This window comes from Petaurus breviceps, unplaced genomic scaffold (assembly GCF_028583685.1).
Source record: "Petaurus breviceps papuanus isolate PSGF00001 unplaced genomic scaffold, PetGlider_PUasm1.0 91133, whole genome shotgun sequence".
Classification (NCBI taxonomy): Eukaryota; Metazoa; Chordata; class Mammalia; order Diprotodontia; family Petauridae; genus Petaurus; species Petaurus breviceps.
The window spans coordinates 85,843,070-85,857,784 of record NW_027187419.1 but is presented as its reverse complement, the minus strand read 5'-3'; the positions used below and the strand labels follow the sequence as shown (position 1 = coordinate 85,857,784).

General features: G+C 36.8%; 1 protein-coding gene across 8 annotated transcripts in view; it reads left to right on the top strand.

The window, feature by feature from the left end:
- ITGB6 (integrin subunit beta 6) overlaps positions 1 to 14,715 on the top strand; it is a 204,845-nt gene that overhangs the window by 158,882 nt on the left and 31,248 nt on the right. For all 8 annotated transcript variants that reach the window (XM_069080069.1, XM_069080068.1, XM_069080067.1 and 5 more), the window contains 3 exons: positions 6,516 to 6,650; positions 6,929 to 7,346; positions 14,363 to 14,585. In XM_069080069.1, coding sequence (XP_068936170.1) covers positions 6,516 to 6,650; positions 6,929 to 7,346; positions 14,363 to 14,585 — 776 coding nt within the window. The remainder of the gene's footprint in view (positions 1 to 6,515; positions 6,651 to 6,928; positions 7,347 to 14,362; positions 14,586 to 14,715) is intronic.

Genomic DNA, 14,715 nt, shown 5'->3' with positions numbered 1-14,715 from the left:
TTCCTTATGTGACAGATAAGGAAACTGAGGTCCTTGGAGAAGAAGTGACTTACTCTATGTCACAGAGGTAGAAAACAATCAGAGATAGTATTTTAACTTAATTTCAAATCCATCCCTCTTCCTCCTGGTTTAACTCCTCTAATCCTCAGGAAATCCTTTAAAGACTATGTTTGTGTGGATTGCATCTAAGTCAGTGGAGGGAATTCTTATTCTGACAAAATTGCAGATTCCTAATGTTCCTTAAACTAAACTTTGAGGCAGCTGGGTTACACAGTAGATAGAGCTATGGACCCAGAATTGGGAAGATGAGTTCAAATCCAGCCTCAGACACTAATTGTGTGATTGTGGGCAGATCACTTAACCTCTGTCAGCCTCAGTTTCTTTGTCTCTAAAATGGGAATAATAGCATCTATCTCCCAGGGTCATTGTTAAGATCAAATGAGATAATTTTTGTAAAGTGGTTTGCAAACCTTTGTGGACTATATAAATACTATATTTATTATCTAAAATAATAATTAGGTGGTACAGTGGACAGAGTGTTGTGCTTAAAGTCAAGGAAATGAGTCTTCCTGAGTTCAAATCTGGCCTCAGACACTTACAGGCTGTGTATGTCTGGGCAAATCACTTAACTCTGTTTGCCTCAGTTTCCTCATCTGTAAAATGAATTGGAGAAGGAAATGGTAAACCAATCCAGTCTCTTTGCCAAGAAAAGACCAAAAATGGGGTCATAAAGAGTCAGACATGACTAAACAAAAATTAACTTAAAAGCTATTTCAAAACTATGTCCTTAGTTTTTTTTTGTCTTTGCTTTAGCTCAAATATCACCTCAATTGTTATGCTTCAATCTTCTCTACAATCTAAAGTAAAAATAGGAGTCATACAGTGCTAATAAATAAAATGCATTCTAGTTTTCTGGAAAAGATTTATGATATTCCAAAAGATTGGAGGCATTTCATTTATTGTTAGAGTTTGATGAGGTGAACTTCAAAATCAGCAGCATTCCACTATGTCAAAGTAATAAGAAGATTTAAACACTAGACAGCATTCATCTGGATGAACACTGAGGACATCAGTGAACAGGTCCTTAGGGCAGTTACCAGTGACCTTGTTTTGTGATGACATTAAATGCTCTGAAGATTTTTTTGTTGTTGGTCCGTGTGAAATTTAGATTAAAATATCCTCCACAAAATTTGCAAATAAATATGTTCTATTCTAATTATTCTATGATGATATTTCCTTCTTTTTCATGAATCTTTTCCTCCTTTAATTTCTGTGTTTGAACCTAAAATGGTTAGGTAAACATAATTGATTTCAAATTCTTTAAGGCATGAAGGAATTTGCCTTGGAGTCCAGAGTACCCAGATTCAAGTGACCCTCTCTGCCACATGTTGATTGTATGATCTTGGGCAAGTCACTTGACCTGTCACTGTCTCAGGCAGCTCTCTTAAGACTATAACTTTTAGAGTAGTAGTCCAAGTGTATTGATCTTTGAAATCAGAGAGATGGTAAGAGACAGAAACAAAGAAGAGCGGAGACAGAGGAAGAGAGACAGAGAAATTGAGAATGAACATATTTACTTTTTTGCAAATTTTATAGAGGATATTTCATTCTAAATTTCACATGAACCAGCAAGATATTTTTAGAACATACAATATCACCACAAAACAAGATCACTGCCCTCAGGAACCTTTACAGACATACCTTGGAGATATTGCAGATTCTGTTCCAGACTACTGCAATAAAGTGAGTCATAGGAATTTTTTACTTTCCCAATGTATATAAAAGTTATGTTTACATAATATTATAGGCTATTGAGTGTGCAATAGTATTATGTCTTAAAAAACCCTATGTATATACCTTAATATATATTATAATATATATATATTTTTTTAACCTTCAAAGAATTTATTTGTACTTCACACATCAACTATACTGGAATTTTAATAAGCATAGCATCCTGAAATAAATGCTTAATACCTTTTAAATTTACAGTTATCCTATTTGTAAAAACTTGAAATCATTTTAAGGAAAATTAAGAAATTGCTATAAATTACCCTTTTTTGTTCTTTTTAATATGAGGACAAATATATGCAAAATAATATTTTTTCAGCAACCAAAAGCATTAACTCAATATTCAGAATCACAGTGTCATAAACTAATAAAATAACCAAGGTAAAAAGTCTTTTAGCTTTATTAGCTAATATTTATTGTATATAATAAATATTGTATAATAATATGCAATATTATTATATAATTGTATTAATATAATAATATATAATATAATTATATTTATTATGTATATACCTTTAAAATACTTTATTGCTAAAAAAAACGCTAACGATCATCTAAGGCTTCAGTGAGTCATAATCATTTTACTGGTGGAAAGTCTTCCGCTGATGTTGATGGCTGCTGACTAATCAAGGTGGTGGTTGCTGAAGGTTGGGGAGACTGTGGCAGTTTCTTAAAATAAGACCACAATGAAGTTTGCCACATTGATTGACTCTTCCTTTCACTTGAACACTTAATAACCCATTTGTAGGGTTATTAATTGACTTAATTTCAATGTTGTTGTGTCTCAGGGAACAAGGAAGCCTGAGGAGAGGGGGAGAGATGGGGAATGACTGATTGGTGGAACAGTCAGAACACACACAACATTTATCAATTAATTTCAGTCTTAAACAGGTGTGGTTTGGGATGCCTCAAAACAACAGTAACACCAAAGATCACTGTTCACCATAGTAAATATGATAAAAAAAAAGTTTTAAATATTTAAAGAGTGACCAAAATGTGACTCGGAGACACAATATGAGAATACACTGTTGAAAAAATGGTGCTGATAGACAAATGTTCAATTTGTTTAAAAAAAAGAAAAAAGCAATATCTCTGAAGCACAATAAAACCAAGTGCAGTGAAACAAGATATGCCTGTCCTGATATTCTAAGTATGGAGAGAGACAGGGAGAGGAAGAGGGAGAAGGACAGGGAGAGAGACAGACAGACAGAGAGACAGAGAGAGAGAGACAAAGAGAGAGAGAGAGAGGAGAGACAGAGAGAGAGAGAAGGAGAGGGAGAGAAATGAACACTTGAGGAATTCAGAGAAACGTAGAAAGATTTTTGAGGTGTGGCTCATTGGCTAGAGTGTTAGTTTTGAAGTTAGGAAGACGAACTTAAATCCTTTCTCAGACTCTAGCTCTGGGACCCTGGGCAGTTACCTAATGTCTCTCAGTTTCCCTATCTGTAAACTGAACGAATTGGACCTGATGGTTTATAAAGTCCAAAGTCTTTGATCTTATGAAATAAACAGAATCAAAAGAACCAGAATGTATAATCAACCGTGTAACTGGAATGATCATTAAAAGGAAATTGAACTCTATGTAACTAGGGGAAAAAACAGCAAGTCTAGGGCAACAGATTATGAAATATACCTGTGCCCTACCATGACAAATGGCAGGATGCCACTGGGAAAGAATATTGTCTCCATTGTCAAATACAGTCACTATATCCACTTTATTTTTACTTAATTGCTTTTCTTTCTCACAAGAGAAGATTTAATGGAATAGCAGGTTAAATAACAAAAAGTATCAATAAAACATTTTAAGCCCAAGGAAAAAAAACTTTAAAAGCAGAAGTAAAGTGGAATGAGAATATTTATTAAGACTGAGAAAGGATGTTTAAATCTTTTATTACATAGCACATTTTGGAAAAACCATCAGGATTTGTCTAGTGAAGGTGTTTTTGTTTGTGGCAAGATGAAAAAAGGCAGGTGGAGAAATGTAAGATTTACCCAACTAAGTGATGCTAGATCAAAGAATTAGGATATCACTCTGATGATGGAACAATGATAACCTGGAAAAATGTGAATTTTCATGTGCATTTAAATGCCCAAAATAAAATTTAAAAAACAGAATAGCTATATTTTTAGTATAGAAAGTACTAAGAAAAAAATTTCAATGTGACAAAGGTTAAAGTAGAATCTCAAGCAATGAGGTATTCCATTGCTTACTAATGCAACCCTGCAATTAACTCCAGGGATTTCTTGCCCCTCTGACATGTAAATGTAAATTATCCATGTCTATGCTATGACCCATCCTACCCAATCCAGTGACATACCTCTGATTACCACTCAGTAGATATTAACTGAATTGAATGGAGTAGTTCATGATGAGTGGCACTAAAAGTTCAGCTTTAACCACAGCATGAATCATCTAGACCATTTTTTTAAGAGGATAGAAGGAAGGGTCAGAAATTTCCTGTGTGGGAAACTCCCTGCTGTGGAAATTTCCAACCCCTCTGCTCACTGGCAGCTCTTCGTAGTCTTAGAGGTTTGCCTGGGGACTTGAGAAGTGCAGTGACCTGTCTATGGCAAATCCTGAAGTTCACTCTGGCTGATCATGGACCATAACAGCCAAGTCTTTCTGTCCTCCACTATTGTCCATAGGTTTTTCTTAGCAAAGTACTGGGGTGGTTTACCATTTCTTTCTCCAGTAGATAAACTTTTGTCAGAACTCTCCACTGTGATCTTTATACACCATAGCTCATAATTCCATTGAACTATGCGATCTCTTCTACCATGACAAGGCAGTGATCCAGAAGGAGATGACAAACACTGATATGTGTCAAAGAGGGAAGTGAAGAGGAAAAGGGAACAAGTTTTTATTGAGTTTTATTTATTAAGTGCTTGTTGTGTAAAAAGGTGCTGTGCAAAGCTCTCTATAAATATTATCTCACTTGATCCTCTCAACAATTCTGGGAGGTAGGTATTACTAGTGTCCCCATTTTACAATTGAAGAAACTGAGTCAGGCTGACAATAAATACCATATTACGCAGCTTTTATTAGCAGCTTTTATACCAATTTTTTTTTTTCAAAACAGTGGAGGGCAACCATTATGTGAAGCTTTTTCAAAAATGTGCTGGTATTACTTTAAAAATCATTTATTGCTAAATTGTCTTTAGTGCAAGATTGGGATACACAGAATACTCGTAATATATGTTAAAATTGGGAAGATACAAATCTCACTATATCATGTGACTTACTGTAGCGGCAAGCACCCCAAGCACGTCCTCAGGGTTTGCCGCCACCACAGGTTCTTGGATCTGCTTTGTTAAAGGAAAGCAACTCAAAATGGGTTAACAAGCTTACTTTAATCAGTCAGACATATATCGTTTACCTTGTTCAGGGGAAAAAGATCAGCACCCCAAACTTCAAAATATACAGACAGAATTATCAAGACATTAACAGATCAAGTAGACAGCTTTCCAAACTGTCCAACCATTACATCCATACCCAGTCAACATCTGGGTTTCCACATCTGAGTTTTTCAAAGCCGGGGGACTCTCAACAACGGCTTCCCAGAATTCAGATCAAATCACAGAACACTTCTCAAAGTGAGTCCCAAAACAAAGCTACATATCAGGGCTTATATAGCCTTCTCCTGGCTCAGAGAATGTAACAACCTTATTGACTCACTGGCCAATCAAGAAGTATCCACTGAAAAACAAGCCTCCCACCCCAGGCTTCAGGTGCACCTCAGCCTAGGGGCAGGGAAGATCTTCAAAATTTACATTCGCATTACAGTTACTCATGGCAGTTTTGCCTGCCCCCTCCCCCCACCTCCCCAATCCGCTTGCACCAAGGCTTTTCATTGGGTTGAGTGACAATAGTGCTGGCACTGCTGTGCTCTAAACAAACAATGCAAGTCATCTTTCAGAAATATACTGACAATGTACATGTGCTGAGAATTCTAGGCTCACTACTCCCAAATTGGGAGAGAGAAATGCATATCTGTACATCACTGGTGAACACATTGCTACTCTCTTTACTTTTTAAGCGGCTTGAGAGAAAAGAATTATACCATGCGACAATTACACGATAAAAGGTTATAACCCATTTCTGCAATGGAAAAAAAGGGTGCAACAATTATGTGGTAGCTACAAATATGTGGTGAAATACGGTAGCTCACCCAGATTTATAGTTGTATAAATGTATATAACTATAAATCTGGGTGTTACCATATTTCACCATGTAATAGCAACTGTCTGAGACTGGAATTGAACTACTGTCATCCTGGAGTTAGTCCAGCACTGACACTCTCTCTGTTGAGCCACCTAATTACTTCAAAAGATGGGACTTGAATCCAGGTCTACCTGATTATATGGCTTCCTCAATACACTGCCTATCTTGCCCCTCAGTACTATTAAGGGCTCAGTAAAATATATGTCCATCGACTGATTGCTCTGGTGAATTTCTGAGGTCCACAGTCTGGTTTATTTAAACCTCAGGCTCACAGTTCAGGATTCATTTTTTTTTGCCTTTTTTTTGGAGGGCAATTTCAGTTAAGTGACTTGCCCAAGGTCACACGGCTAGTAAGTGTCAAGTGTCTGAGGCCAAATTTGAACTCAGGTCCTCCTGACTCCAGGGCCGGTGATCTATTCACTGTGCCACCTAGCCACCCCCGTATTCATTTTTCTAGCTAAATGTTTGGCCCTTATTCAGTATTTTTATCTATTTCTCAAAGGAACTTCGATCAGAAGTGGAACTGGAGGTGTTGGGAGATACAGAGGGACTCAGCCTGTCATTCACTGCTATCTGTAATAATGGCACTGTCTTCCCACACCAAAAAAAATGCTCTCACATAAAAGTGGGAGGCACAGTAAGTAAATTTTCAGTTTGAGAACTATTCTGATAAGTGGAAAATTTGTTTGAAATGCTGAAGCTGGACTTTTTCATTCAATCTCTTTAATTAATTTCTTTCAAGAAGTTCAAGAATGTTTTCCAGGCAATAACTAAAACATTCTTATTCTGTGCCATATGTGTGTTTGCAAAGCGAGTCCTTATGCAGCATTTGCTTCTGAAAATACATGGGGGGGGGGGGCAGGGATAAAGTGGGGGGAGACTGAAGAAGCAGATGATGAGTATTTTCTTTTCCAGGCAACATTCAATGTGACTGTAAGCCTATCAACTTGTGAGAGAAGAAGCAGGCACATCACCATCAAGCCCATGGGTCTGGCAGATGCCCTAGAAATTGAGATCAGCCCACAGTGCAGCTGTAGCTGTCAAAAGGACATAGAAGTGAACAGTTTCAGGTGTAGCGAAGGGAAAGGCTCCTTCCAGTGTGGGGTGTGCCTTTGTAACCCTGGCTACATGGGCCCTCTCTGTGAATGCGACGAGAATGCCCTGAGCACCGACTCATGTAGAGATGCCCTGGGTCATGCCTCCTGCAGTGGAAGGGGAGACTGCTACTGTGGTCAATGCATTTGCCACCTGTCCACATATGGAAAGGTTTATGGGACCTACTGTGAATGTGACAATTTTTCCTGTGTGAGACATAAAGGATTGATATGTGGAGGTATGTTCCCTTTAAAGTTGTATTTTATATATTTTGAAAATGTAAATTATTAGAAATTTAAGCCAGTGTATCCCCACCACACTTATCCCAGTCCCCAGGACAAAGTAGCTGCCAGTGTATCTGGGTGGGTGGGGTGGGTTGATTGGATGATTTCAAAACTGACCCATAGCAATCAGGCATTCTGGTTTTTACCCTACTCTATTCTTCACTTCATCTTCTCTTTTAATATTTCTCATTACTTAAGCAGATTTTAAAAATCACACTGTCACATAGCTGACTAATAATAGTTTGAAAGACTATAACACTTTCGAGTTTGAAGGGTGTTTTACTTACATTTTATCTTTACAACAATTCTATGAGGTAGGCCTCTCATATATTATTAAACTCATTTTATAGATGAGGAAACCAAGATTCATAAAAGGATGTGTTTTCCCTAAGATAACATGGGCAAAGACTTCTGACTCTAGATCCAATACAAAGAACCAAAGTATGTGGCACAGTGGATAGTGTACATGGCCTGGAGTCAGGAAGACTCATCTTGAGTTCAAATCTGGCCTCAAATGCTTAGTAACCATATGACCTGGGCAAGTCACTTAAGCTGGTTTGTCTCAGGTTCCTCATCATAAAATGAGCTGGAGAAGGAAATGGCAAACCACTCCAGTATCTTTGCCAAGAAAACTCCAGATGGGGTCACAGAGTCAGACGTGCCTGAATACACACAAAACGTATCAGTTAATGTGCCCATTATTATTGTTCTTATCATCAATATCATTAACACACCATTATTATCCAACCAATTGCAGAATTATGAAATTGTCCAGTTCCATCTTGGTCCTTTTGTCCAATCTCATAACCTACCCTTTAATCTCTACATCCATCTAAGGAGGGAAGGACAGCTGTTGGAACATGACCACAAAGAGAAAGGAATCAAGGGATTTTCTCCTGAATAGAAAAACAGAGGAGCTATTATATAAGGAAGGCTAGGCTGAAAATGACAATCTTAATAAATAACACATTTCTGAGGTCTACATGTAAAGGATGCTTTCAAAGCCCAGAAGTATAAAATCTCTAGAAATCTCGAAATCATCAGGAAAAAAAATCACATTTTGTTTCTTCCCCAAAGGGACAGAGCAAGGGAAGAATAGAAAATGAGAGAAAATTTAAAATATATACAATACTGCGTGTAATAGCTATTTGTAGTCCTCTCTATAGAACTACATTTACTTTATAATATTTAGAATATGAAGCTGAAGTATCTATCACTTTATGCTTGCTATATTACAGTTTAAAACATATTTGATCCAGACAGTAGATGAAAATTCACTACTTGAATTTTTTTAAGTGTTTTAAAGTCTTGCTTTAAAATGGCACTGTAGGCAATTGAACTAACTTTAAGGCATCTAGTATCTTTTAATTTTTGCCATTTTATGAGAGGCAGGAAAAATCTTAGAAACAAAAGAACATATTAACAGTATTATAAAACAAAGAAAGTCATGTTTTCTGGATGACTTGTCAAGAAAATAAAAAGGAGTTCCTTTTAAGAGAGAGAACTTTATGGGGGGAAGGACCCAATTCATTAAATGCAACTTTTGTCTCCCATGGAACTTTGTCTAATTAGACATAGTAGTACATAGCAGGCACTTAATAAATATGGAAGAAAGGATGGATGGAAAGAAGAAAGGAAGGAAGGAAGGAAGGAAGGAAGGAAGGAAGGAAGGAAGGAAGGAAGGAAGGAAGGAGGGAGGGAGGAAGAAATGAGGGAAGGAGGAAGGAATGAGGTAAGGAAGGAAGGAGGGAGGTAAGGTTGTTTTTTATTTTTTGAAATACCATTACCAAGATGTTTTGTTTCTTCTAATATTGTATTTTTATTATCTTTATGAACATGTAAAACTAAAGGTTTGCTTACATTGAGACAAGCTTCCCTACTTATTGTCATGTCGGTTTATTTTTTTCTTTATATATCTCGAGGAGTTTCTTTTTATTTTAATTAACTCTCAAAGGATATTACCATTCCTTCGCCCCATCTCACCCCAAACAAGCTAGACTTAAAGAATTTCAGTGTCGTCATTTAAATCTTCAATTTTTTTTTTCATTTTGCTACTTGAAGATGTCAGCTACAAATGAGTTGTTTATAGAGCATACTTGGTTCTTCTATAGATAGATCTTCAGGAGAACATCACAATATTATTAGGGAACTTTGTTACTTTCTGCCTTTGCGACCTTGGGCAAGTCACTCAGAACCTCAATTACCTCATTTGTAAAATGAGAAGGCTGGACTACATAATCTTTAAGTCACTTTTGGATCCAGATCATAGAAAGTAGCATGTCAATGTTTATCCACAATAACCTTTCATTAATGTTGCTTTAATGCTATCTACACTCTCGGCTCTGTCTTCTGTGGGACTTCCCATATTTTATGCCTGACACATTCTTCAGTGGATCTGTTGCTCTTCCTTGCCTTAATGCTTCTGTAAGATGAGGTTTGGATATCAAAGCTCTCTGTAAATTGGCCCATTGATTTCTAAGTACAAGAGTAGTTTTTTGATTCTTCCTTAGACATTCTGATGTTCTTCCATTTTCTCCCTTAAAAAGAGATTTGTTCAAATAATATCTCTACTGGAAAAATTGCCTTATGGCCTCCATATTTCTTTTAAAAATTTTCTGACAATATGCATTTCCAGTTACTGAGAATAGTATTACAGAAGAATATATTGCTATTTTAAGTGCTTGGTCGTTTTTTTTTTCATAATCTTCAGATGTTTACAAACAACTAAGAATTTTTTATATCCATTTACATACAATATTTGATGATGTCCTTGACGACGTTGAGTGGGTAACTTTTTGTGATGGGTGCTGATCAACTAACATTTATTAATCACCTACTATATGCCAAGCACTATACAAGACCTTGAGGATACAAAAACAAAAATGAAACAATCCCTGCCCTGAAGTGACTTAAATTCTTTTGAATGACTTCATAGAAGTTCATTGGATCATACATTCAGGGCTGGAAGGGGACATAAAAGTCTTCTAGCACAAGCCCTCATTTTAAAGATGAGAAATTGAGGTCTAGAGAGTTGAAGTGACTTATATAAAGTCGAAGTGTTGTTCTTTATCCTTCATTCTCAAAGAGGACCACAGGCAGGAAATGAAATGGTAAGGCCAGGATTCATATATTTGCAGTTTCTTCATCCTACTCACTCTCATTATGGTTTTTTTGAGGGGATAGTAGGGGGAGGGGGGAGCGTGGGACAAGGCAATTGGAGTTAAGTGATTTGCCCAGGATCGCATGGCTTAGTAAGTGTCAAGTGTCTACAATCACATTTGAACTCAGGTCCTCTCAACTCCAGAGCCCATGTTCTATCCACTGTTCCACCTAGCTGCCCCTGCCATTAAGGATTTTTTTAAAATATCTACTAAGCATTTCTTACATCAAACATATGCTTTTGGTTCCCCAAGTCCCTTTTGGAGCCTGAGTACTTTTATTTGATAGCATTTGTAAATCACTTTCATTTCTTCAGAATCACTCACAGTATAGGGATGCTTCCTCCATTGGCTAAAATTTAGTAGCACTCTTTTGTAAGGAATGAAAAGGAAAATTCAATTTAGTCATTAGTTTTCATATTAAGACTAAGCCATAGCATGTACAATACATATGAATAATAGGACACTCTCAGAATAAATGATAAATAATTTCTAGCCCTGCAAGCCTCACTTCATTTTGGCACAAATCAAGTTAGTTGGAGTTAAATTATGACTTACATAATAAGCCAATACAGCTAAAATATGTTTAGCATTCTAAATATAATATTTAGTATACTAAAGTATAACTTAGTAAAAAGCATAATTTATTATACATTAATATAAATGTAATCACTTACCTATTTATAAAGGCGAATATTTTCATTCAGTTTTTCTAGATCATAACAGCAGGAACCAGGTTCCATCTTGTTTTCAAATGCTTGCCCTTTCTTTCTGGAGTTTGTCGATAAGGAATAGTGGGAAAAGGTTCTTGGTTTATAACTTCTGTTGGAAAAAATGACTATACTATGCAACCAAAGACTTATGTATAAAACTATGTATCCAGGGTCACAGAGGCAGTGTGGCCCAATCAGACGGTTGGTCTTGGAGTTAGGAAAACTTGGGTTCAAATCCTACCTCTCACACATATTGGCCATGATACCATAGGCAAGTCACCTCTCGGTGCCCCAGGTGATATTTTAAGACTTCCGATTCAATGAAGGTTGGGGAATTTTCACATGAGCAGCTGTTCTCCACACAAATGAAATTATAGATGGAGGTCCCCCCCATCCCCCTCCCCCCCCACACACAAAAAGCTGTTTCTTCCTGGTCAAACCTGCTCCATTCCATTCTGTCAAAACCTAGTTAGGAAGATAAGAAAATATCCACCAACTACTAAATCAAATAAAGAAAAGGAAACAAAAAAACCACTGGACCCTTCTTAAGACAATGGTGGTGACCCCTAGAGGCAAGAAATACATCTTCCCTTTGAGAATTGTGCTCAGTAGTTGGCCCCAGTCCATATTTTAAGCATTTAATGCTGTATATAGTTTGCTCTGAAAATCATTTGGTCAAGCAGGTTTTAGAAATCATTTTGTGTAAGAAAAATCCTAGGCAGCAATTTATAGTTTCAGGTAAATTTGTACAAAAATTATGGTTTTCCTAATACAAATAAAGAAAAGTCAAGGGAAAATAATTATAATGTAGCTACATTTATACAGCCTCCTAAGGTTGGCAGAGCATTTTACATGTATTATGTAATTTATTCCTCACAATAATCATATGCAGTAGATGCTCATAAGGTTACAGAGGAGGCTAATAAAGTTTAAGTGAAAATATCTGAGGCAGAATTTGAACTCAGGTCTTTCTGATTCCAAGTCCCACTCTTTAGCTTCCTAAATACAGGCTAGAGAGACAACTTAGACCATAGAATCAGGATGACCTGAGTTCAAGTCCTGTCTCTGATAGATACTGTATGACCTTGGTCAAGTACTTTATCTCTCAAGTGTCCCAAGTAAGTCTCAAAACTATAAATTTCAGCAAAGGTGCTGATCCCATTGATGAAGGGAGTTTATATACTTGAGAAGGATCATTATTATTATGCCGTCTTAATGTTATATGTGGGTAGCTAAGTAGCACAGTGAATAGAGTGCCAGACCTAGAGTCAGAAAGACTTCTCTTCCCATGTTCAAACTTGGCCTCAGACACTTACTAGCTGTGTTAACCCAGGCACACTTAATTCTGTTTGCCTCAGTCTCCTCACCCATAAAATGAGTTGGAGAAGGAAATGGCAAAGCAATATATCTGTCAAGAAAACCCCAAATGGGATCACAAAGAGTCAGGCATGACTGAAATGATTGAACAACAATGTCATCTTTAACAACGATGCTATCATAAAGATAAATATGTTGATATATTATAACTGAATCTTAAAAAGATGGTGGTTAATAATAATCCACTTTAAGGTTTGCAAATTGCTTTATAAAATGCCATCTCATTTGATACTCATAATGACCCTAGGAGATAGATACTATTATTATTCCATTTTACAGATGCAGAAACTGAGGCCTAGAGAGATTAAATGGCTTGCCCAGGATCACAAGGCTAATAAGTCACTAAGTCAGAATTTGAACTCTGGTCTTCCTGAGTCTGATTGCAGCATTCTATTCACTGATCAACTTAGCTACTTCTGGATAAGGTTCAATTTCAAAAAAAATTAAATCTTACATTAAGTTCAATTCAATAAGTATTTTATATTATCAAAGGGGTTCATTAAGCTGGGATTTACAGACCTGGGTCTATGGATAGATTTCAGAAGGTCTGTGAAATTGGATGGAAAAAAATATAATTACATCTTTATTTTCACTAACCTCTAACTGAAATGTAGCATTTCCTTCAATTATGGATCTAGGCAATAAATGTTTTTCTGAGAAAAGGTCCATGACAGAAAAAAGACTAAGAACCCCTTGGGCTATCACAAAGCACCATGTTCAGCTCTGGGGGTACAGAGAAGCAAATGAAAAACAGTTCATATTCATAAGGAGCAAATATAGTTGATATTCCAAATTTGAGTAGAAAAGGTTTAGTTACATTTTTAAATGTCATGATTAATTTTTCACAACTACTGAGTGCTCCCAGTGTGCTGAGGATATAATTTAGAAAGACATGCTTAACCTTGAGAAGGTTATTCAGTCGTCAGCTAGAGAACCAATTGGTGACTTCTTTTTAGACTTAGCCAGGCCTTTCTTTTTCTCCTGTTCCTACTGGTTAATCCCATTTTCCCTCATTCAGTACTCATGAGCACCATCAACAACAGAGTGGGCTAGAAAAAGAAGAGGAAGTGAAAAATTCTCAGGCTGATCCAACTTGCCAAAACCAAATCAAAACATCAATATTTATTGAACGGCAACTCTGTAAGCGGCACTATTTCCGATTCTTTTTTACTTACTCATCATTTTGCTTCAATTTTTCTTTTAGGAGAAATTGAAAATACTGGTTAAGATACAACTTGAGAAGTGTCTGATTTCTTTCTTTTTTTTTTTGACTGTGCCCCACATGCCCACAAATGGCAGAGCTGGCAGTATGCCAAGATAGATATACATAGATGTAAACCTAAAGTTTTTTTTAAATAGGAAATACTTGTTGGTGATTGTCCTTTGTTGTTGTTTGAGGATGTGCCAATGAGGTTCTTTTTATCCCCTCCTTTGTTATCATAATGAGAAATGATAGTATGCAAAGGGAAAGAGATCATTTCTCATTATTATAAAAAGGACATATATATCTGGTACATATAAATATACACATATACACACATGTGTATATACACATATGCACGTACAGTTTACATATGCATGTATGTACCTCCATATATGTGCCTATACACACACACATACACATACACCCCGGAAGCATTGAATAGGATGCATGAGTGGTTATTTTAAATCCCTTACCTGTGAGTTTAACTAGAATTTGTTGTCCCTGGGCATATCTTCTAGATAACGGACGCTGCGACTGTGGAGACTGTATATGCAACAGTGGATGGACTGGTGAATATTGTAATTGTACCACCAGCACCGACTCATGCATCTCTGAAGATGGCATGCTTTGCAGCGGAAGAGGAAACTGTACCTGTGGGAAATGTGTGTGCACAAACCCTGGGGCCTCAGGCCCTAGGTGTGAACAGTGCCCTACCTGTGGTGACCCCTGCAATTCTAAACGGTAATAGAGAGTAATGGTTTTCATTGACAGTTCTGAGGGGTCGACTTGATGTGATACCAAAGTTACATTGAGATTTCAATAGATTAGGCCCTGGCTTATTTTTCCTAATACTGGGTCACAGAATATTAAC